Below are 26,264 nucleotides of genomic sequence, written 5' to 3'. Positions count from 1 at the left end.
ATTGAAATAGGAACAAAAATTGGCAACTATTGTACTTTCAGACTATTTTGACTTGTTTTGTTCAATTCTGAATGAATGTATTTCTCAATTTGAATTAATTGTTACGAATATTGAAATTTAAAAGCGGTAAACCATGGCTGAAAAAATGGACGTTGACTTGTCTTTGGATGATATTATTAAAAAGCATAGAGGAAAATTTAATTCATTCCGCAATAAACGCGGTCGAGCTCTTCAGGGACGTCGAGGTAATACGAGAGGCCTTGGACGAACTCGTGGAAATTTACGTCAAGGCATGGATATCAGAAAATCTACCAATTTTAGGGTAATTTTTTTAATTTCTAGAGAAAATTGGTTTAACTCAGATTCTTAATGCTCTGTAGTGTGTGGAGGTGGTGCTGTGTTCTTCAATTTGGTGCTATGAAAGTGTTATTTTAACGAGCTTTTTTTTTTTTAAAGTTGTCTAAATGACTAATACTAGTTTTATTATTTTTTACTTATTCGACTCCATCAACTCCTCCCCTTTTCTTTCAGTGCTTTATTAGAAATAGTCATTGCTGTGTGATTTTATTTATTTTTTAACTTAAGAGATTTACCCCTAGATTAATGAAAAATTAATAAACTCTGCTGTTACTTCTCGCTATTCATCATGCTCTTTATTAGAAGACAAAATTTTTTTAGACACAATAAAAGGTATAAGTTTAAATGCTAGGTGGTAAACTGCAATAAATTTGTATTCAAGACTCCATTAAAATACTTCTTACACTAAAGTCACTGCCAGGTGACTCCTGTAAACTGAAGCTACTGATGCTTGCTTTGAGGTCTTAAAACTGCTTTACTTAATTGCTATGAAAGTACTACTACATTCTATCTCCAATAAGAAACCTGGGTGTAAGTATTTGCATCCTATGTAAACAATAAATATAATTGATTTTCAACTTGGGTACATATACCGAATAAGCTAAAATTGAGTATAATCAATCCATTAACTTTAGCTAATTGTCGAATTAGCAAAAATTGACAATGATAATGGACTTGATAAAGATTTGCATATCTGTGGTAAAAATAATGGCCAGGCCTTGGCATTTTCTGGGTAACATCCTGCAACACTCTAAAAAAGAAATTTAATCACAGAACGGGACCAAGTCGAACTTAACTAGTTATTACGTTAGGCAAACCTCACGTTTTTTTTTTTTTTTTTTATAGATTTATGAGTTTAAAATTCATTCGCACCTTGGCAATTGAAGTTGGTACGACTGATCATCAAGTGGAAGAATTGAAAAATTCAATTTTTTTCAAACATACTTTGTCGAAATTCAAAAAGGAAAAAATTGCTGATAATTGTTTTCTTTTTTTATATAAGTGGATGTCTATGCATCAGAATAAATATTTCTTAACAGTTAAGTTTCGACGACAACAGCAATTTTGAAAAGATTCCTGCATTTGTATTTGAAATTGAGCAATAGCCTAGTATAAGGCAATTTCCAGACAGTGGTCCACAAGATAGTACTGGATATAACTCATATCCAGCTTTTAGTGCCTTGATTGTTGGTATAAATAGGTACCTACTGATATGAAAATATCCCTAAAATGCATATTTTTAGCGTTCATTACGAGAGAATATAAAACATTGTTGTAAGAATCTCTTATTATTTTTTGGAAAACTACAGAAACTTCTGTTCTATTAAGATCTTTAAAAAGACATGTTGTTGGATCCTAAAAATATTACAGCGTAAGAGGTTGTAGCCTCTTTTAATCTGATCTTAGCTATATTTTTTGAAAAATAAATCAGTTGATGGATAGTGCTATGTAATCAGCATATTATAAGATATTTACCGATTTTTCTCTTTTTAATTATTTTATGAAAATAATTATGTATCTTAGTTATGATTAAATGTCTGTTAGTAAAAGGTGAACTTATACCTTTTTCTTTTTAGGGTACCTTTAAGGCACGATCAAAAACTTTTTTAACCACTAACAGAATCAGGCGAGGATTGAATAATGCTGCTGGTTCTGGTCCAGCAAAACTTTTAATTTCAAACCTGGACTATGGAGTATCTGATTCTGATATAAAGGTATTTTAATTTTTTGATATTAAAAATTTGTTTGTTTTTGATATGTTTTACTTATTAATTGTTGTGTAATCTTCATAAGTTGTTTCTGTTGATAAAAAATGATCAAGTCCATTAATTATAATTTTGTGGGGTAAAGCCCTTGATTTAAGACAGCCTTTGCAGGATTTGGTTCGCTGTTGTAAAAATATATTGCATTAATGTATTTCAATCTTCATTAATCAACAACAAAAAAAAAATTTAATGCTTTCATTCAGATTTGATCTATTTTAGTTCTTATTACTAAATATTTTTTAATATCTTAGAATAACTTTCCTATCAAGGGAAATTTATGACAATTTAAATTGATTATTTAAAAAATGTAAGTTTATGCAGTAAAAAAAAATCTTGCATTTGGAAGCAAATATTTCCGGAAAAGTTATTTTCCGTGAGAAATGTCTGTTTTTTCCAATCTGTAAACTTTTGAGGCAAATGAAGTTTTTCAATCAAGTATCTTACTGCTTCAGTTTTTTTTTTATTTTATATTTAATAATGCTTAAAATTTTCAGAATAGGATCATTCTGTTATCAAAGAATGAGTTGAGAGATACTTATAGATTATGTGAACAAATATTTTTTTTTATAAATCTTACTCTCAATATGCTTTTTAATTTGTCAAAGTTTAATCTAGTGTACTTTATTATGATTATATATTTTTTAAAGTAATATCTAACTTTTTTTTTACTAATGTTTTTACCTGAATTTTATTCATTTGTAATTTTATTTCATTATTAAAAATAATTATTGTGTTTTTAATGTTTAAACCTTTCTTTGCCCGAAGGAATTATTTGGCGATTTTGGCAACCTGCGAAAAGCAGTTGTTCATTATGACCAGTCTGGTCGTTCTCTTGGTACAGCAGATGTTGTTTTTGAACGTCGAAGTGAAGCAATACAGGCCATGAGACAATATAATGGAGTGCCCCTAGATGGTGAGGCTTACTGCCTGAAAGAGGTTGTATTTTTGTCAATTTTTTAAATTGTGATAAATTGCCTTATAATTTCCAAAATCTTGAAGGATTTGGTGGAGCATAAACATGTTTCCTGTCATTACTTTCCTTTGGCTATGAAGGTATGGTTTTTAGAAATTTTGTATCTCTAGAACAAGCTTGCCTCCTTTTGTGGTCAAATTATTTTAACTAGATTTATGATTTTATTGCATTTGAAATGAAATGCAATAAATTCAAGTTTTGAAAAATATGGTTGAAGCCTGTGGATTTTTTCATTTATTAAACATGAACATTACATTAATATTTGAAAGAAAAAAAAAGGATTGTTAGTTTTATTAATAGATAGTAACAAAAAAATTCTCATTTGAGTTTCACTTTTGCTGTTTTTATTGCATTTCATTTCATTGATTAAAGAAAATATTTTATGACTATACTCACTCAGTTAAGCACCATTTAAATATGTTTTAATTACATGTATGAATGAAATTTTTCCAAATGAATAGATTATATTTTAAAAAATAAATTGATGTGAATGCACCTTTATGTAAAAATAACCACTTTAAAAATTTGCAGATATTGGTAGAAGCTATATAAGTATTTGTTCAGATGTATCACTTGAAATCAGCCTATATGTTAGGTTTGGCCACACCTAATATATATGCTTCAGGGGTCTGTCACAAAATAGGCACCTGTCAAGAGAGGTGCCTATTTTGTGAAAATTAAATTATATTAAAAAATCAACACAAAAGTAAGATATTTTCAAAATTTGTCACTACAAATAAAAATCATTTATGACATTCATATTTTGCCATATATTCAAAAATAGTTTTGCTATTGTGAAATTTTGGACTTAAAATTGTATCGAAATTTAAAAATCTCTAAAAGTCATTGTCCATTGTTAAATTTCAACTTGAATTTAAAAGAAACACATACATTTAGCAGTACTTGCACTAAAAGTTATTTTGATTATGAGAACATTTCCCACGGGATAATACAGAAAAAAGTTTCAAAAAGAAAAAAATGTTTCATCAAAAAATAAAGGTCTGTTAGAATAACATGTTCAAATTTCAACTTCCTGTAAAGTTCACAGAGGGAGCGCCTCGTCGTTTAATTTAAAGGGGAAAAAAACTCTTAGACAAAAGCTCACTATAATATGGCGTAAGCGACCGGTTAGGCTACCACATAGCAATATCTCACCAAGCACATGCTACCTATTCGTATATGCTTAATTAATCCAGGATTTATCGTTTCTCATGAGGATACAAAAACTGAATTTTAAGGGGCGTGGGAGAGAATCTTAGGACTTACTTTTTTAAAAGGATTTTGAGAAACTACCGTTTTTCTTAAAGTTGAAGGTACCGCTAAATAGTAGTAAATTTGCCCTGGACAGACCCCTGTGCTTTTAATTTATAAATGGTACTTTGCTATATGTAAATTAAAAATCACATTACAAAGCTGTCGCTTGTTCCAAATAAATAATATTTGTTTCTTTTTTTTTTCGACTTGTTCCAAAAATAAAATTTTATGATTTTTTGGCGTTCTTGTGCCTTTTCGCTCCTTTTACTGATTTTTGTAGGTCTAAAAACTGGCAGCAGGGTGTGTTATTTTTTTTCCTCAATTCAAAAACTTATAATCCGGCCAGATTTTGAAGCTTTTGCTAAGTCCCATTATCGAGACGTTTACATGCATATGATTCTTTTATTTTCGTCATTTTGAATACTTGGTACTGCGCTATTCATTCTTTGTTTTTGCCTGATTTAAAAATTGTATATTGTGCTGCGTATTCATGTGTCTTGTAAAATCTAATATTGCAAGTTGTTTTCATGCATAGATTTTCGTATTTGTTCGCAATTTAAAAACTCTGCATTGGGATTCATATTCACCAGACTTTAATATCCGATATCATGGTTCTTGAAAAGAATGTGTTTTTTCTTGAATTAGTTCTATAAAGGTGTGATATTCTTCAATATTAAGCAATCTATTAAAAACGTCTGTTAAAAAAATTATGTTAAATATAAAGCATGTATGGTTTATATATTAATTTTTTGCTCATAAAATATTCAGGATTTTTCACTTGGTGTGGCAATTAATCCTGATTGGCTTATCGTGTTAGTGTTCTTATTTTTGTCTTTAAGAAGTTGGCAGCTATTCATTATACCAATGTGAAATAGTTTTTGTTACCTTTCAAATGTTATTTATTATATCACAACTTATCTAAATAGAAGAGAGTAACATTTGTAACATGTACCACTAGCAGTTTTTTCGTGTCTGTTAAGAAATATCCTAATCAACGGTAGAGTGAACAATGATTGCAGTTTATGGTATCAAAGTTTTAGTGTTGGCTAATGTTGGACTTTGTTTTGTTGCAATGTACTTGAAGAGCGCACATTGATTAAATAATAATTTATTTAAAAAAATTACATAACTTATCAGAAATACAATATTTCTTGTTATGCTTCTAGTTAAAAAAATTAATGTTATTTTTATACTGATTCTAGATTTTATTTTTGCAATGTTATGCCCGTATCAATGCTGAGGTCAACACTTCCATGACTTCTGGTATAAGATAATTTTTCTGGTATCATGTATCTGATATAAAATCATTTAATTCAGAGTGTGGACACCTCAAAAGATTTTTGAAAAAATAAGACTAAGCATTTTATCACTGAACTTTATTACATTAAAAAATAATGTTATCAATTTATATGAAAATTTAAAAAAAGAAGTATTCGTGGTATGTTAATAGTTTAATTATCTAGATTTTATCATTCTTTCTGCATAAAATTCTGAAGAATTTTTTTTAATTAAAATTTGATTTTAAAGAAAAAGGTTATTTTTTCAGTTTAGTTGTATTTATTAAAGTTTGGGTTTTTCTGATTATTCCGTCTAGGGCGAGCTATGAAAATTCAGATAACAAGTTCTGCTCCTCCAACAAGCACAATGGTAAACAACTCATTTTCTAACAAATTTGGAAAAAGAGGAGGAAATACTGGAAACAGATTTCCTGGACGGTAAGTATTAATAAATCTGTTTGATCTTTAAAATTATGAAAACGATTTGATTTTCAATTCGAAAATATTTGTGCCTGTGTGTAAATGTAAAGATTGCTCAATAGTGTTAAAAGTTTCTCTTTTTTTTTATGTTTTCATGTACGTAGATTTAACATAATAATTAAATTTATTTAATGAGAAGACCGATTTTGAATGGTTTGTGAATTAATTTTTGAAACAGTAATATTTTTATATTAAAAGCTCTTGAGCAATAGTGGAACTGTTTTGAGTGTTCGTCAATTTTACTTTTTTTTTGTGGTAGTATACTTTTTCTTAGAAACTTAAAATTATTAATATGTGTCCAAAAAAAATTGCACAGAGGGTACTACAAAAGGAAAATATTAATATTTCATTGTTAATTTGAGAATTATTAACTGTTAACCTAGTATAAAAATAAACTATGAGCCACTCAGCAACTGAAGGGTTGAAATTTGACATGTCGAAAGGACCATTTTTATTTCATGTTGAATTTCAAATGTGTGAAATTAAAAAAAATTGTGACAGCAGCATTTATGGATGGTGTTTTTTACACTAGGGAAACGCTGCGAGCTCGGTACCGCCTTAATTTCCAGGTTACTGTTTCCGTTGTATTTTAAAGCCATTTGGCATCATTGTGTTTTGAGATTCTTGCAAACAATGTATTTTTTTACTTATTACCAGGGTTGGCAGGTTTTTGACATGTGACAGTTTTTGACGGTTTAAACCGTCACGTCAAAAACCTATATTCATATGTGAAATTTAATTAATACATAAAATTTATATATTTTTTATAAAAGATAGTGTTTTTAAATATGTTCTAGGAAAAATAAATTTAAAATTTTGAAGAAACACTTATATTTTGAATAGTAACCAAAATCTTGTACTTTTGAAAGCTCACATCTTTTGTAATATTATGTATTCATTTTCATGTGTTATTGAAAATCTGCAGTGATATTTTTAAGAAATTTATTTATAACCAAATTTAGTGTATAGTATAGATTATACTAAAAATTAGACATTTTTAAAGATAAACATTAGCAGTTTTGTACATTAGACATCTTTTAAAGAAAAATCTTTTTAATATTCTTTTAAATCTTCTTAATAATCTTTTTAACATAAGACAATACAAATTTAAGTGCTTTCTGTTAAATACACAGAGTAGTTAGTGTCGATTTACAGTATATTCATCCTATTCATTTACTATGCTGAAAATTTAGTTTATCCAAATACTTGTGAATTTCATTTTGCTGAATACTATATAGTTTTGTTGAATATCTAAATATTCAGCTGTTGAATAATTACTTCTTGCTTTCAAGATATGCATTATTTGTATACAACATAACTTGTAAGTTCCTTATAAATATTAGTTATATGTTCCTTTTATGTCAAAAATGCATAGTAATAAACTTTTAATTTTCTTAAGTATCAAAAAAAAAAAAAAAATTTTTCGAAATATAAATATTTAAAAAAATTTTGCACAAAATTTTTCTGCACATGCATTTGAATATAAATTTCTGAGATTTCAAATCTGTTATTTTACCTTAATTTTAATTAAAAAATATTTTAAAACCTGCTGATTACCTATAGTATAATTAAATTTCAATATAATGCATGGAAACTGTTGGTAGTGTTGAAGTTAATATATTTTCTTGGCAAACTTCAGTTTTTGACGGTTTAAACCAGTATTATACCCTTGTCATGTCAAAAACCACTTTTTGACGTCAAAAACCCAACCCTGCTTATTACATGTGTTTACAATGCTAAGAGTGTTAACACTAACGTAAGATGGTGCACAGCTTGCAACAAGAACAAATAGTAATAAACTTATGGAAAGAGGCCAAATCAAGTCTGCCAAAAAAGCGAGTTATTCAAAATCTAGCAACCATGTCACCTTTTTTAAAAATATATCTCTAAATAACTAAACTCACCAGAATTACTTAATAACATTAATATCTTATGAAATACGGCAGATTTGAGCTCAGAAATTATCTAATTTATTTCTTTTATTGAAAGCAAAATTATCCGTTTGAAAATATCGCCTCACAGAATAACATGTAGTAAGCAGCAGCAAACTTTCTAACCGGAACTAGAGCAGGCATACAGCTCGAGATTGTTATTGTTTACATTTCTACTGAAAACACCATCCATTGAACAGTTTGAGATTTCTTATTTTGTCTTATCTAATCCAAGTTAAATACAGATCTATTTTTCTTTCATGAAAAAGCTTTTATAGCATACAATTCTGATTTATTTATTTTTTTAAATTACCAAAAAGAATCGGAAGTTTAAATAAAAATTCTCGACATGTTGATTAACACGCACACAAAACTATGTAGTTGATGTGTTTGAGAAAAGAAAGTTTTTTTTTTTTTTTGTCTTCTTGCGAGTGTATGAAATTAATAAATATAAATCCTGTTGAACAATTAATAATAGTGGCTTAAATAATAGTGCTGATAAAAGAATAGTTTGTGTTTTTTTAAGGACTTTTAAATTACCTCTATTGAACCTTCAATTCTGTGTATTAAGCCCCTTTGATATATTTATTTTTTTAGTTAATAAAAATCTAATACTGACTTATTTATCAAAACGAACTTGTAAGATCATCATTGTCATTATTTAGTTTAATGCTGTTCTTCTTTTTAAAAATGCATAGTATAATTACAAACCTTTACATTTGTATTTCAGTGGTCGAGGTGGTAATAGAGGAAGAGGGAGAGGCAGGGGTGGTTTCTCTAGAAGTTAAAAGTTGTACTAAAAATTCAAAAGGTGATGTATTTAAACAATTTTTTCAAGACATTTTTACATCTCCCTATTTCACAATTCTGCTTGAATTTTGTTTTGAACTTTTACTATCAATGTATTAATTTAACTTCTTTTACTGCAGCTATGTAACAGGATTAAATTCTCACTTGCTCTTAATGTGAAATAAACTATATACAAGGTATCTGCCACATTTTAGACTTTCAAATTCATGACTTAACGAAGTTACTATTTTCTCCGACAAAAATACAACAAGAAATTTAAAAAAGCATTATAATAACAAAAATTTAAATGATAGGTATAACCAAAACTGTTATACTTTGCATCGTTATATTTAAAGATTTTAAATTTAAAAAAAAAAAAAAAAGAGTTGAAGCAATAAAATAGCTGAAAAAAATACAAAAGCAAATAATTTTTTTCTGCCGAATTATATTCTAAAGAAACTTTTCTTGTTCATCCTAAAGGAAAGAAATACTCCTGATATTTCTGTTCTCATTTCGGAATTTTAAAAAATCGCCAATGACTGGCTTGCTTCAGCTAGAAATTTAAATTAATAAAATGGAAAAAAAAAATTCTGAAGTCACAGAAGTTTAAAAGATAATTCGCTCTAGAAATGATGTTTTTTCTCTCAGTTTTTGAAAGAACACCATAATTTTTAAAGAACAGGGTAAAAACATTTTATATTTTAATAAAATATGACTGTGAGTGTGGATTTTATTACAAATTCAGATAGTCGGAACACCATGAAATGGGGGTATTTTTAAATTCCGTTTTAAAAATTAGATTTTTTCAGCGGATACCCTGTATATTGTGAATGAAATTTGTACCTGAAAAAGCTAAGATAGCTTTACAAAAAATCCAATACATGCATTTTACAATTTATTCCAAGAAATGATTTTTGTATTTAAAATAAAAAATAATGACTTCTGGATTACTCAAAAATTATATTTTTTTTAAAGCTAACTCAATCTGTAAACATTGAAAAAAATTACCCACTACCAAAGAGCAGAGATGATTATGCTCCGAAAAAAAAAAAATCTGGATTTTTCGCTAGCAGCAATCTGGAAAGCCAAGGTCCAAAAAATCATCGGTCACATATAAAAACGTTCATCTATAAAAATTCTTGCATATTCATAGCTGCCAACTCTACTGGATTTTCCAGTAGACTACTGGATTTTGCCAGTTTCTCCTGGTCTACTGGTTTATTTGAAATTCTCCTGGTTTTTGTACAATTTAGAAAATTCCAAAAATTGAGTAAGTTTCCTTAAAAAATCCCTTTTGAAATTAATTTTTTGTGCAGATTATTGCTTGAATAATTAAAAAGTATTACTAATACATAATGAAGTGAACTTCATTTATAGAAATCAGTCGAAAACCTTTTTTGTTCTAAAATGTTCAGTTTATTTTTACTCACAGTAATCTTTTTAAATTACTTTTAAAAAATCTTTGAACTATGTTTGGTGAATTAAATGCCTATTAATGTTCAAAATTATGAGTAAACGTAATACATAACATTTCAAGTATGTTTAATGCCAATCATAACTATAGAATATTGCAGTTTTTCTACTTTGATGACTAAGAAAATCCCTAGAATTTCCTACTTCTAAAATATTTAGTACATTATGCAACAATTATCGTGAAATTTATATTATTTCGTAAAATCTACTGGATTTTTTTCTCTCTATGTTGGCAGCTATGCATATTTTATTTAAAAATATTGGAACTAGAATTTATACTTGGCATCTCATATTTATTTCTGGTAATTAGATTTAAATGTTATTCTGGTAATAAATGTGATTAGAGATAAAACTAAACTTATACATAATTAATTTAAATTATGCTGTATATACATTATTTAGAATTTCATGTTGTGAAAATATCAACGATTTAAATATATAAAGACATTAATTTTATAGCAATTAATAATATAATAATATTTGTTATTCATTTCAGATTAGAGCTATGAGGAATTTATTGTTACACCAGTTATCTTTCCGAGTCTCATAGTTTATTTTTCATTTTAGGTTATGTTGTCTGATGTGTGTGTATTGCCTTCTTCAGATCTATTGCTATTTGTATGCATCTGTTAACCACCTTGTGTGATGTTTTGCAATTATGTGACAACTGCAACAGCATTTTTAATAAACGTCAGACTGAATAACTTTACCATTTTTATCAATCAACTTGTAGTCAATCAGAAATGTTAGCATCTAAAATAACTATCATCATTTTGTAAAATCATCTTGTTTTAAATAAATTGTATCTATCCAAGCGTTCAATGTTGTTTTTAGTATGTATTCCTTTTTTATTATTTATTTATAAAAGTTATGGAACTAATGCTTCTGTCCCCTTTGTTGAGGTAAGCAAAATATTGTGATCACAATTTGTACATAAGATGATACTGTTGTGTTTTGGTTGACATTTATTTGAAGGGTGAAGTAAGTATATATTTTTAGTAAAAAAAGTATTGTGCAAATAATATTATTGATAAAAGTTACATTTTAAATAAGTTAAGTTTTTCAAATAAACTCACAGGTTGTTTATATAGATCTGTATTTCCTACTCAACCCTGTCTTTACACAAGTGATGGTAAATTTTCGCTTATCTAATGTGTTTAAACCCTGAACTTTTATTTTTCTTATCAATTTCATTTCCTTTGATAAAAATATTCTTTGTTAATTTATAACTAGTTTTGATAATATCTTGTCTCCTCCCAAAAAATGTTCCAATGAATGATTTTAAGATCTTTTATTTTGAATCATGTTAGGTCCATGTTTCAAACTCATACTTAAGAAGTCTTCTTATCTAGTTGGCCATATTTTCACAAAATCAAGTTTTAAATTTTGGTAGCACGTATTTTCAACTGATAAATAGTTTGTCATAGAACTGAGTTACAAAGAAAATCACAGTACATAGAGAGGAATATAATTTATATGTTACAGGGAAAAACCTAATAATTTCTACTGAAAAAGTTCCTTTCTTCAAAGTTGTCTGTTGAGATGTGTTATGAGGTAATTTCAGTTTGACAAGAATTTTTGATTAGAAAAAAAGCATTATTTTGAAACTTACTAATTAACTACAGTTCCGTAAAAATTTTGATGGAAAGAGCTGTCTGGTTGAACACATATGATAAAGCAAAGTTTTGCTGAAACTTAAAGACTACAATGCTTGAAAATGATGAAGTAGGGTCTAAACTTAAGTTAAAAAATTCTGGCTTTAAAAAAATTAAAATATTAACAAAACTTATTTTAAATGTTACCTTTTTCTTCATTAATGAATTTATTAATCTAGTATAGAACATTTATTGTATTTTTTTAAAATAGATAAGAACATGGAATTCTAATACATTGCTCAAAACAATTAAAGGCTATTGTCTTGTAGAAAATATCAGTATAGGCAATTTTTTTTGTGTGCATAAAATGGAAGAAGATAGTCAGGAATACAAATTTTTCTTGTTTTCAAATTTTGAGGCAGCAAATTTAAGTTGGCTTTCAGCTGAATGCAAGTGAAATCTAAAAAGAATGATCAACATTCAGCAAGCGTGTTGTTTCTATAAGTGATATCTTAACTAAGTCATTTAACCAAATTAGAAGTTTGGAGGGTTGTTGGCCGGCCGAAGTAGCAGAAGCCATGAGTTTCACAAAGTGTGATTTCCAAGATCTGGAACCGATTTTTGAAGACGAAATGTAGGCCAAAGATCAGGGCAAGGGCATAAAAGTGCAACAACACCCAATGAAGACAGTTATTTAACGCTAACGGCTTGGAGACATTGAAATATGAATGCCACTCTTTTTCAACAACACCTTCACTCGGCAACTGGCACCACAGTTTCGACATAAACTGACCGAAACCAATTCACGCTGTAGGTCTTGTGCTAGCCGACCAATGACGTAATAGCAAGGCCCTGTCTCGCCCGCAGGGGTGGGCAACAGAGTATGTGAACTGGAGGAGAAATGAATGGAGTGATATTTTTTTCTCTGACAAGTTCAGTATTTCTGTTCATCCTGATAAGAGGCATATTTTCTTCTGGGGGGAGCATGGCACTAGAAACAATCCAGCGCTTGTGCACAAAAGTGTAAGATTTGACAGTGGGGCAGTGATGGTCTATGCTGGCATCTCCATTGATGGGTGTATTAATCTCCATATCATTCGAAATGGAACTCTGATCGGTCGCCAATATAGGGATGAGATCCTGAGAATTTTTGTCTCTTATGCTGCAGCAATTGTAGACAACTTCAAGTTAATGGACGACAGTTGCAGGCCACATATTGTTAACTTGGTGAATTATTTCCTTTTGGAGGAAGGAATCATATGAATGGATTGGCTAGCATGTTCACCAGACACTAGCCTGTTTGGAATATTCTAGGCAGATGAATTGCTGGGCGCCTACCACTCCCATAAACTCTCTAAGAACTGGAAAGAGCTCTTCTGATGGCGTGGGACAGAATACCCCAGCCCCCTCATTGAAAAACTATTTTTTAAGGAAACACCTCTTTTTATTTGTTCTTCTCATATGCACAAATTGTGTTTTTTTCCTCATGTACCCAAATACTCAGAATAATGCATTTTTTTCTGGCAAACAAATGTTATTTTTATCTTGTATAGCCTACTACAGCTGTCGATAATGTATCAATCATTCAAACAATTCTCGAGGTGCAAGATCAACCCACAACATCAATATCCTTTATTTTGAGCAGTGTAGCTTTCATATAAATATAGTATGAAACTGAATGATTATTGTTCATTAAAGTAATTAAACTAAATTTGTTTCAGAAATGTAGATTCATAATACTACTGACTGTGTTGCAATAAATATCTGCTTTCTACCAAATGGAGCCCATGCTCTAACCTTATTGGAGACAGTTATTAAAGTGGAAAATATTTTGTTTTTTATTAGATTATAAAAGACTTATTTATTATGAAAATTTATTATTTTTTAAACATTGCAGTGCCCGCCGCTTATTAAAGTCACATATTAGTTTTGAGGATTTAATAAATAATCATTGAAGAAATATTGGTTTTAAAATTCACTAAAAATTAAATCAATTCCTACATTTACACTTGACATTTTGATTTTATGCATAAAGTTTTCAACCAGGTAATTTACTGAAAGGTTTTAAAAAATTAGTGTACTGTTATAAAGAAATTAAAGATTCCAATATCACTTTAAAAGTATAAATGCTGTTGCAATTTTTAGTACTACATTGAATGTCATGGCAGATTTGAATACATTTAAAAATTTTCATTGAGAATTAAATATTTTTCTGTTAGGCATGTTGCCAAATTAAATTTAAAATAAAAGCTTAACTGTACCCTTAACATTTATTTATTGCTGAATTATATTAGAACAAAGGTAAAAAAAGGTTGAACGCTCTGTTAAGCGTGGAGGTAGCGGGTTCGAATCCCGCCGTAACCCTGGATGTATTCTTTGTGATGTCTTTCTCTGAATTGTTCTATCTGTATTTTCTACTTGACAATGACTTATAAGCCTATATTGAGCACACAAGTCAGCAAATGTATGTAATTTCAATAAATCAAATAAAAAAAGGTTGCTGTATTATATTAGAACAATTCCACATTACAAAAATCAGACTGAATTCTAATTATTTTATCCATACAAACCAAGTATTTGTTTACTAGTAATTCAAATATTGCAAAAAAACTATCTAAATTTAATGTGTGAATTTATTTTAATAATTTGCTTATTACACTATTTCTTAGTCACAAAAAGTTTTCGGCAGTTTGAATTTTAAGAGGTTGTCTGTCATTTAACACATGAAGCCTTCTAAATTAAGTTAAATTAAATCTTCTTAATTCTAATTCCCAAGTAGTGTACTGAACACTGTTGCTTACTTAAATATCTGACAAACAGAAAATAATTATGTATATGCTACACATCTATTAGAACTGTAGAAAAAAGAAAATTCTTTTTTTGCTCTCATTTTTAAAACATATTCTCTATTAATATATATATAGGATCTCTAACTTTAAAATATGTTTAGAAAATCAATCCAATTTTTTGAAAAATTCACATAGCACCAGTGGATGGCACCTTTCGCTTGTGTAACCATCATAATTACTTTATGTGTTAGAAAGCAACAAAAAAAGGAAGAAAAAAAAATCACATTTTCTAAGTTATTAAAAATGATAATATATTGAATGATATGAATTATACCAATTTTGCATTTCAACTGTCAAGTATACTTTGTTGAACATTAGATAGAAATAATACAAAATTGTTCAATTTAATCGGAGGAAAAACGTTTTCTTTGTCAAATTTGACATAATAAAAAAAGTCATTAGTCAGTATAGGTTTTTATTTATTGGACATAAATCATAAAGGTTACTCAATAGACTATATGCAATTTGTATGCTATTTGGCTTGTTTTAAATAAAGCATACACTACATACAGCATGTTGATAGAATTACGTATCCACTGAACTGAATCTGGTCCTATATTGCACTAACACAAAAATCAACATACACATTTATAGTAACTTTAGTAATAAATAATTACTTTTCACTATTCAAAAATGTACACAAGTATGTAAAAATATGTATAAAACATTATATGAGAATACATGTATATAAATGTGCAATTTGGAATAAAAGTTTCTAAACATACAATCATTGAGGGGGAAAAGAAAGATTACAAAGGGAATTTTAACATTAATCTCATACAAAGCAAGTTACCAGATGCAGTTATATCTTGTTTTTAAAACTAGCATTCTTCTCATTTATTTCAGTTATGAACATCCAAAAATTTTATACAATTCACAAAAGGAAAGGACAAGAGATGTTGACGAAAATGTCAATAAAAAATAAAATTCAATATATTAAATGAGAAAGCTAAATAAAAAAATATCACAAGACATGACTTTCCTATACAAGTTAATGAATTGATAAATAACTGTAATGAATAATCAGTTATTTTTTTAATAAATTGTATTTAAACCTATGAATTTCTACAACGAAGTATGTTGGTGAAATAAGTTACAGTGCAGGGACATTAATTTTTAATAAGAAATAAATTAGGTAATTTAGACATAAAGTTTTGATTTTTGCACACAATGACAAATGATATTAATGGATTAAAAAATATTAAAATATAAATTTTTGTAATGAAACTGTACAGAACACTCAGAAACACCTTTCAAATGAATACGATAATAAATTTTGTGACACCTAAATGATAAACACTTGTCATCAAAGTATAACTTAAAAACTCTTGTACAAGTTACAGCCATGTCTTAAATAGGAGAGATGGTCTTGTTGTTGGCATTCATCATAATCTCTTAAGAGTTCTTTTCTTTTCCTTCAATAGTTTGAGATTTTTTTTCTCCACTGTCATTTTGTTCTTATCGCCAGCATGCTTTTTGGCAGTGGGGCCATCTCCCTTGGACGCCGAAGATCCAGTGGAGGACTGTGGATCCTCCTCGAGACCTTCTTTAGTAAATTTGGGAGGTCGAGCATGGATTTCCGTTATCATACGGGCTCGCTCACAATAAGTGTCATACTGCTCGAGCAATAATTTACCAGCCTCCTCATTTAATGCAGATTCAGGATTGGGAACAATCAAAAGACACTTTATAGTCTACAAAAAGAAAATTTGTTTTGAATTTTCCTTCTAAAAATAACCAAGTAACAAAAGACAACCAAAAAATTTATTTTTAAAAATGAAGAAAAAAAAGTAAACGCTTGATACAGTGTTCTCTCTAAGTGTTTTTAAAACGTAATTGTAAATACGATGTCCTCCCTATTTTTCTAAAGAGAAAGAGTCTTTTTTTTTAAAAAAAAGACCTTTTTTTATTTTAAGAAAAAATAACAGTAGCAAAAACCAGTGATTTCCCAATACCATAACTACTGCAAATTATTTATGTATTACTATAAAATATATATATATATATTTCTATTAAATTACTCTATTTTTTTTTCTTTTTTACCTTGCAAAACATTGGTATGTGCCAGAGTGTCTACATTCAACAACTTTACATCTATAAAATAGCCATAAATCAAAATGTTAACAGTTTTACTTCTCATTTATTTCATGGTTAAATGTTATTATTATAAACTTTAATAATTTAATAATAAATTTTGAAATTTTTTTTTATGAATCTCAAGTGATTATTGTAGCCATTTACATAACTGTATGTACTTTAAGTGCATGCTAAGTTAGTTCAGCATAAAAAAATATTTAAAAAGTTAGTTATAAGAACTTTTTTTACTCTTAGAAACATTTTCTCAGCCTAAAATCACATTCAGTTAATTAATTTTCTTTTATGAACCTATAAAGGTAACAAAATAAAACAATAATCCTAGCATTATTCAAAATAAATTCTCTTTTTTAACAAATAATATTTAATTTTAAAAACACATTTTAAATTATTTTAAAGCTTTATGCACAAAGTTTTCAAGCTATCTGAACAAATTTACTTTCCAAAGTCTAGCAGAATCACTGTGTGCATTGTTTGAATTTTTAAATAATTGAAAGAAAAAAGTTTGCTTAAACATAAGTATACCTGAAAAAGCTTAAAACTAGAATGGATGCTAAGGGCCTCTACACTAATAGTCAGGCACAGAAAAAGGCACTTAAGAGCTTTGAAAAGGCCTTCACTTGAAAGCATAAAGATTTATCAAAATATGTACCTAATAACTGAATTTGATCAGCAATTTTTAAATTACCCTTGTGGGGAGAGAAGTTATCGACAATGTCAACCTTCATCTATGAAAAGGTACCCCACCATAGAATCGAATTATCATGTCTTTTATACCAGTTAATTGGAATTATATATTTGTAATGGTATATACACTACAGTATTCCCTCACCAGAATTATATCTTTGATAGAATTCAATGAAGGGATACCACTAGTAGGTTTGTTGCTGTTTTTGTGAGAGGACGGGAGAGCTGTATTAAGATCGCCATACTTTTTGAGTGCTGATTTCACAATCAGTATGGCGAGTTGTATTAAGTTCATGTCCGAAGGTCACTAATGTGGGGCTAGTAGTTATCGACAATGTCAGCCTTCATCTATGAAAAGGTACCCCACCACAGAATTGAGTTAACATGTCTTTTATACTAGTGAATTGAAATTATATATTTGTAAGGTAGATACACTACAACCCTCTTACACTATTTTTTGTGTGTATTTTGAAAACTAATTTTCACTCAATATCAAAATGGGTGAAAAATGCATAGTTTATAAAAAATAATTAAAGGCATCTTAAAAGACAATTACTCTGCAAAAATTTTTAAAAAGAGTAAACTAAAGAAGAAATGATTATTGATAAACAACTTGAAGTTTTTTTTTTTTTTTTTACATAAGATTTTAACTGAAAATGAGACTTAACATGAGATAAGAAAATAACATTCAAAGATGCCTTTTTTCTTCAAAAAATTTTGAAATTACTTTAAAAAATTATTAATATACCCCCGAAAAAAGAGAAATTTGAAAAATTTAAGCAGTTGAGAATAATCCTAACAAAGTATAAATTTGTAATAACAATCAAAATTAAACCTATAAACATGGATAATTTTATCTGCGTGTAATTATTATTTAAAAAGTAAATTAATTTTCTTTATAATAAAATATGAATAAAAAGGCAGCATTTTTAAGGGATGGTGGCTTATTTTGATAGGATATGGCAAAAAAATTGTTGTGGCAGGCCACCCTTCTAAAGCACTTAGGGAGAACACTATTATAAAAAACAAGTTATAAAATATTTACCAATAAAATATGTTTTAATCCAAGATCACATTTCCAATCTTTTTTCAAGGTGTTGACACAAATTTCTCCATTTCTAGCAACATTAGGGTGGAAAATTTTAGTTACGAAATAGCCCTTTGGAGGTGCTGATGGAAAATCTTTACCCAACACTAGTCTCACACGAAATAAGCCATCAGCATATGGTGTTCCAGCTTTAGTAACAAAAAAATGGTTAATAGACATATAAAAACATACATAAATATTATACATGCATCGCATAGTAAAATTAATATTACAATTTTCTTTAAAATCAATATTACAAAAATTATAAACAAAACCATTATTTTCTAAAGTTTTTAAAAAATTACTGAAAGTTTTTAGGGGCGTTGTTTTTATGTTTATTTCAATTTAGTTGTGTCTTGCAGTCAGTAGTGTAATTTGGTGATCGGATTTTTGTTTCTAATAAGCTTTTGTGCATACTATTCTTATGTATTTGTCTTGTTTTTATACTTCTGTATTTGCTTCATGTATTTTATATTTTGTACAGAATTCTCTTCCTGGATTTTGGCAAAACCTTTGGGGTACAGAGAGCGCAAATTTAGACATTTGTCACGCCCTCTCGATAGAAAAGGTTTTGCTTTTATGACTTCCGGAGCTGGTACCCTCTGAAGAAATCAGCTTCAGTTGTCATATTTATCCATTTTTTCATATTTTATTGTTTCTTTTGTTCCTAGTTACATGTTATTTCCATATGTTACAATAGCTTTAGCATGTCTACTATGCAGCTAATCATGTCATTTAGTATGTCTACTACGTTGCTCAGTATCAATTGAAAAAAAAGAATAGTTTTGAATTACGGTCTAATTCAAGGAAAACTGAAAAATAAATAGTTTTTTTTTTTCAATTATATTTTTGTTAAACTACCATCATTTTTTTTTTCTTCTTCTTATAGTTGCATGTTTTAGGGAAAGGACCAGTTAAAATGGGAGTAAATAGAAATTGCTTTTATACATAATGAATAAGATGATTTTTGAGTATTTTTCTTTTATCAAGCTGATTATTTTATATTTTTATTTTAAATAACTTAAGAAATTAATAAATAGGATAAATTTCAAATTTATTCACTTTTACTTACAATTATTCAATATTTTCTACACCAAAATTTGGGTTTTTTTTTTACAGTAATTGTCAAAATAAAAAGAGGTTAATCAAAATAACTCAAGAATATAACAGATTGATCACGCGTAATTTGATATTTATATTATGATATTTACGTTTATTTATAAATACTTCATTTTTATAATAGCTAATAATTATCCGTATTCGAAATTTTTGGGGTTTGGTTTTTTGACATGGCAGATAAAACGGTGGTTAAAGAAGAAAAAAAATTAGTTTTTTTTTAAACTGGCAGTCAAAAAGTTTATTAAAATATTATTAATCATTAAAATTTTTTAACAATTATAAAATATTCACCTGGGCCTTCAATTGTAGCTTGAATGTCAGTGATATCTTCTTCATTGATGCAGATTTTGATACCTTCAGGAGGATTAGAAGAGAGCTCCCAAAGTTCTTTGGAAACTTGTCGAATAACTTGAGGAGAAAGATTTTCAACATTGGAGCTCTAAAACACAATATAAAAAAAATATCAGTAACACAGCAGGGTCTGCGATAAGGATCTCAAATTACTAGCCAGTAAATTAGCCAAATATCAAAAGCATAAGTCTAAATTTAAAAAGTCTTAGTCAAAGGCAAATCTTAATTTCTTATGATTTATTTTTTATATCATCGAAAATTTCAAATCAATATACAAATTAACTATAAATTAACTGTTTTATAAAATGCAAATTTAAATCAATAAATATTTTACAGTTGGGAAGGAATAAATAAGTAACGAATAGGAGAGAGAATGCAAAATCTAGCTGTTTTATAGTCTTACAAGAAAAGAAATAAGAATAGGTGCTAATTCTTGATAACTTCTTAGACTAGCGCAGTAATATAAGGGAAAACCTGAAGTAACATTTGACGGTTTTTTTTCAGATTCTGACTATCTTTAAAATTTTAAATAAAACATTTCATTCTTTAAGTCTTATTTTATTGAAAAATAATTTTTACTCTCACACTTATTTTTTTACTGAATTTATTTTAATGAGTGATATAATTTATTAGTTTAATGAATGATATAATATGGCAACAATGCCATATTATCTCATGACAATTGTTATTGTCATGAGAAAACATATTTCCGGCAAAAATAGTTGATTTATGATATGCACACTTATGATATGACACAAATTGTAGAAATGAGTTTTTGATACACAATATTGTGTGATCCAGCAACAATCGTGCTTATCTGTATTTAAGTTTTCTTTTAATTCTTGCATTATCTCTCTTGTTGTTTATAATACAAAGCTGTTGAGCTGTTACATAAATTTTTGAAAAGTCGTCATAATTGAAATCCCCCCTCCCCTAAATATTTTGTTTTAAGATTTGGAATTATTCTTTCCTTCATCTAGCATAATTTTGTAAATAAATCAGGTTTGAAAATCATTCTTTCATAAAATAAAATTAAATTTTTTATAATCGATTGTTGTTGCTTTTATTTTCATTCAATTTTGTTCTCATCTTTGTTATTTTGAGCAATATTTCATTTCCCAATTATTCTAGTTATCTTTCTTTCTTTGAAAAAAACAGAATATTCTAATTGAGAACAAAAAATTTAAATTAATCAGCTTTGCAATTTCAAAACAGTTTGAGACAACAGCTATAACCTTAGCAGCAGGGTTCAATCTAGGCGGGTTTGCATAGCGAGGCACCTCATTTGCCCTTTGAATAAAAAATTCGGCTCCGCATGCCTCATGAATCTGAATATGCGCCTTGGCATATTAAAGGGCAGAGGAACAGCCTATCTGCACTGATGTTTTGGTAAATCCACATGGTTTATTTAAAAGTTTTTCCTCAGAAATAAATAGTGTTTCAGCGTTAATTTTTTTTACCAACTGTTTCGCGATGCCTTTTCAAATTCCAATATATTTACAGGAGCTGTCCAGGCTTAATTTACTACCGTTCAGCAGTACCTTAACAAATTCAACTTAAGGAAAAACAGTAGTTTCACAAAATACCTTCTCTAAAAATTTTATTTTAATCCCGTAAGAAAGGATAAATCCATATTTTTGTGCTGATTTTTTAATATAATTTTCACAAATTATATCTACATTTTTACAAAGTAGGTACCTCTCAGAAAACCTAGACAGACCCCTGATTTAGTATATTATTACGATATGTGCATTTTGAACTTAAGCCATCAATTTTTTTAAGCATTCGATTTGTGAATATTCAATCGTAATTTCAAGTCATTTGAAGATGATTTTTTCGGCAGTTATTAATCAATTTTTCAGCTCTTTACATGTGGTTTTTTAAATTCTGTTATTTTATATACAATGCTATTAAGATGTACAAATTTCAAATTTCAGTATTCATTTTTTGACACATTCGATTCGTGACCATTCTATCCCACTTTCAATGCATTTGATTATGGTTTTTTCGGAAGTTATTTGTCACAGCCCTTTAACACGGCTATTTAAATTACGATATGTTTAATACGATGTTGTTACTTTTGATGATGTTGTTGAATTTTGAATTTGCGTTATCACTATTTAATACGTTTGACTCATGACGATTCTGTAGCAATTTCATGGTGTTGGTCATGGCTTTTTGGATGTTATTAATCATACTTTTGGCCCTTTTACATGGTTTTTTAAAATACCAAAATGTTTAATATGATAGAAATTTGAATTATCTGAACTAGATATGTTCGATTTGTGACAATTTTATCACAAGTCCTTGATACTTTTGATAGGTTTTATGGCAGTTGCTTATCACTTTATAGGTCATTCACATGATCTTTCAAATTTCGATATTTTTATACCATGTCATTACCCCAGAAGCAGAAAGTGCCTAAAACTGTGACGTACGTCGCAGAACAAACGAAGCCTTGCAGAACAATTTGTATCTTGAATAATTGACAGCCTTTTCCTGCGAGCCCCCCTTCCCTCCGGTAGTCTTGCAGAACAATCCCCAACCCTAATTTCATACATTCTTTTACAGATTTTTACGGCAGCCCTTATTTTAATGTTCGGACCTTCATATCATACGCATTTTATTAATAATTCATCATCGTCATTAACAAAATTTTGCACTTCAAAAGTGATTGAAAAGGTAACAAATCAAGAATGTTTGCCTCGGTTTAAAAAATAATGTAGTGCACCTGTGTATGATCCTGTATTTAAATAAATGAAAATATAGTATTTTAACGTAAAGATGACTTTTTTTCGCTGTGAAATGTTTGCAGAACATTTGTATAAATTAATAAGTCCTGTTGCAGAACATTTGAAAATATTCTGCTTTTGGGGTCATTACATTGCTCGGTTAATGACGATTTCATTATAATTTCTCGTAGTCGGAAAGTTCATGTCAATTCCATACTAGACAATGTATCAGCACAAACTTTCCAGAAAACCTAATAGCTACTTCGGCAGTTATTAATAATTTTATCATCCTTTTGCTTATGTTTCTTATATTTTCTTTTATGATATTTTTATAAGATTTAATGCGACATTCAAATTTCGAACTTGAGTTATTACTTTTTGAAGTCTTCGATTTGCGACTATTTCATCATCATAATTGACATAATTTCCAACATTCTCCACTTGTTTTTTTTTTATTCTGATACTTTTTACACACTGTTATTATAACAAGCAAGTTTTTCTATTTACCGAGTCACTTCTTGACATGCTCCGTTTAGATTGATTCTACCGTAAATCTTCATAGTTTATGGATTCCCCCCCCCCCCACAACTGTTTGTCATTTCTTGTCTACTTCGTGGTGATTTTTTCGATTCCAATGAAATACGATGTCATAGTTAACGAATTTCATATTTTAGCAATTATCTCACCCACTTCCTTATGTATTTCGTAAATTCACAATAATTTTTCGATTACTTTTTCAGCAGTTGTTACAATTATTGTTTTTTCATTCATTTCTAAATTTATAAAATCTTGATATGTTTAATAAATTATTTAGTTAAGATAAAACAAAAAACTTTGTATATTTTAGGTGTCTTAAAAGTTATGCAAATATATATGAATTATGGCCTTTTTAAAGGGGAAATAGTGTCCTTATCAGCTTCTAGTGCCCAGCCCTTTTTAAGATCTAGAATGAACATAGTTAGAAGCATTAAGACAATTACTTCGAACTACTTGGAACTAAGTTTAGAAATCAACTTTTTTTAATGCAGCAGAACTATATGAATGATACAAATTAATAATAATAATTAACAGTACAGCTTTTAAACAAAATATATTAGTTTTTTCTAGCAAATGATTTATAGTTTTATAGAAAATGCCTTATTCATGGAAAATTTAACTTAATTTTAAGGAAACAATTATTCTGATTCAATTTCAAGAACAATTAGAATGAATAAGAACATGATTGATATAGGCTTGGAGCAATTTCTGACAAAAATGTCTGGTTTTGAAGCAAATATGAAGCAGCAATTCCATTATTAAAAGCAAATAACATTTTATCTTTTTATAGAATAAACACCTTTAAGAGTACGTAAAATTAATTTAACTAATGTTATTATCCTAATAGTCATCATAAAATAAATTTAAATGCATGTATTTTCTTATTATGTTAATTTTATAAATTAAACTCTGTCTTTCTCATAGAACACACTGGTCTATTAATAATTTTGAGTAGTTCATTTACATTATTATTGTTGTTAGTTAAATACACAAGCTAGTATCAGTCACTTAATTTTGGTGATACTGACAAACGGATAGTAACATACAAGAAACACAGCACGGGAAAGGACAACCTTGAAGAGCATAAGTAATAGCTACAACCAGATAAACCTCTACATATTTTTGTTTATTTTTTAAAAAGTACAAAAACACTTAAGGGCCTCGGTGATAGTAGTTGTTGTAATCAGGTACGGGGAGATTCCGTATCGTGATCTGTTGGAGATTTATCACCAAGTCTTGGAAACTTCCGGGCAGTGGCTCGCGAGAAACTAAAAAAACATCACAGAAAGGGACCAACTCAAAAGGTATAACTTGTAGCCATCCCTGGGCAAACATTCACATGTTTTTTTTACATGCTACATGTTTAAAATCTATTTGGCACCTTGGCGATTGTAGTTGGCGTCACAGATCACGTTACAGAAATATCCCCTAAGGAACTATCTCCACAGACTATAAATAAACTAAATTTCAAAAATAAAAAGAGCTATTTTTACAGAAAACAATTTTAAAGAAACAGAAAGATAAAAAAGTACAAATAGCTGTATGAAGAAATAAATTCAAGCTGTTAAAATAGGATAATTTTTTGAGCTTATTCCCAGATCATATTAGAAATAGGAATCATAGATAAATGAGAAATAGCTATAGGAAAAAGGATAGTAAAATAATCAGAAGTTCAACCTCCTAGTTTAGAAAGGGGAAACCCTTTAAAAAAAACACTAACTAACATTTTATACTCAGGCGAGTGTTATATGTAACCTATATAACGAAGGTATTGATTCATAAGGCATGAAATGAAAAGAGAGATAAAACAAAGAGTACAATTTTTTCCCATCTAAAGGGACAATTACAGTAATACAATCTCAACTGCATGAAATCAACAACAAAACAAAATGCCTCAATATAGAAATTTTTGGAACCCCCAAAGTTATTTCGTTATCAACAGCTATTTATCTAATAAAATTTCAGTTAATAAACGACAACTAATATAAACAATAAATGGTAAACAAGCTTGTTGAAATGATTTTAAAAAGACATCACTGTCGATTTTACATAAGAGTAATTAGAAACATAACGTAAGTCTCCAATATAGATAAAACAATTATGATTATAATTTAGGAACTTATTTGAAAGATATTTTATGGAAATAATAATTATTTCTTATACTTACTCCCGACATTCTCCAATTTTACCCCAATATTAGTCCAATGCAGTAAAAATATAATATTAAAAACAAATATGAATAAAACTCCTTTATACTAATAAGTTTCCTAAATATGATCTATAATAATCGAATTTTTTTCATTTTTAGTCAAGAAAACTAAAAAACCGTTGAAAATTACTCAATTTCAAATCAGACGTAACAACAAATGAATAGCTGACTATTCTACGATAAAAATTACTTTCTAATCGATTTTGTAATCGATATTTTTCTCTTTTAGCCAACCAAATTGCGGAAGAGCAGATGAGGAGAAGGAAATTTCCTGGTAAGGATGAAAATAGTCAAATTCTTCGCATGAATACTTTCAAAGTTACTGGAAAATAAATTGAGATCCAATGCCTGATAATTATTGAACTACAGGCAACTCTTCCACCAACTATCAAATGTATAGTGCCGAAAGTAGAGCAGTATATATTACAAACACAGCCTGAGCTAAAATTTTTCAGATTCAAATCAGCCAAAGTGCTCCAACTAATTTATCAAGTTTTCTGCATATTCAAACAAAATAAAGCACGCGATGTGTATATTAATGTCACTTTTTCTCACGACATCTGATGAAATTTTCTGATGTGCAGAAATCCTCCTTTGTCAGTTGCTATGTAAACGTCTCATTGGGACCTCGATCCCTGGCCAAGCAGTATCGCTGGCCATATGCTCTGTAACGTGGAGGTAGCGGGTTCGAAGATTCCTTCCAT

At 28.6% G+C, this 26,264-nt stretch overlaps 2 protein-coding genes across 2 annotated transcripts; one reads left to right on the top strand and one right to left on the bottom strand.

Annotated features, from left to right (window-relative positions):
• Positions 1–13: 13 nt before the first annotated feature.
• Positions 14–11,122, top strand: LOC107437155 (THO complex subunit 4). The gene is made up of 6 exons (XM_087165530.1): positions 14–322; positions 1,935–2,072; positions 2,889–3,036; positions 5,945–6,065; positions 8,769–8,849; positions 10,868–11,122. The coding sequence occupies exons 1-5, from the start codon at positions 134–136 to the stop codon at positions 8,824–8,826; spliced, it is 654 nt and encodes a 217-aa protein (XP_087021656.1). The 5' UTR covers positions 14–133; the 3' UTR covers positions 8,827–8,849; positions 10,868–11,122.
• A 4,020-nt stretch (positions 11,123–15,142) lies between these two features.
• LOC107437147 (ubiquitin-conjugating enzyme E2 S) lies at positions 15,143–26,047 on the bottom strand. The gene is made up of 4 exons (XM_021148926.4): positions 25,519–26,047; positions 20,023–20,170; positions 18,571–18,761; positions 15,143–16,438 (listed from the first exon to the last, which is right to left on the bottom strand). The coding sequence occupies exons 1-4, from the start codon at positions 25,525–25,527 to the stop codon at positions 16,130–16,132; spliced, it is 657 nt and encodes a 218-aa protein (XP_021004585.1). The 5' UTR covers positions 25,528–26,047; the 3' UTR covers positions 15,143–16,129.
• Between the last annotated feature and the right edge of the window lie 217 nt (positions 26,048–26,264).

This window comes from Parasteatoda tepidariorum, chromosome 6 (genome assembly GCF_982258835.1).
Source record: "Parasteatoda tepidariorum strain Cologne lab strain chromosome 6, Ptep-v5.0, whole genome shotgun sequence".
Lineage (NCBI taxonomy): Eukaryota > Metazoa > Arthropoda > Arachnida > Araneae > Theridiidae > Parasteatoda > Parasteatoda tepidariorum.
The sequence above is the reverse complement of the archived record's forward strand: the minus strand, read 5'-3'. Positions and strand labels throughout refer to the sequence as shown.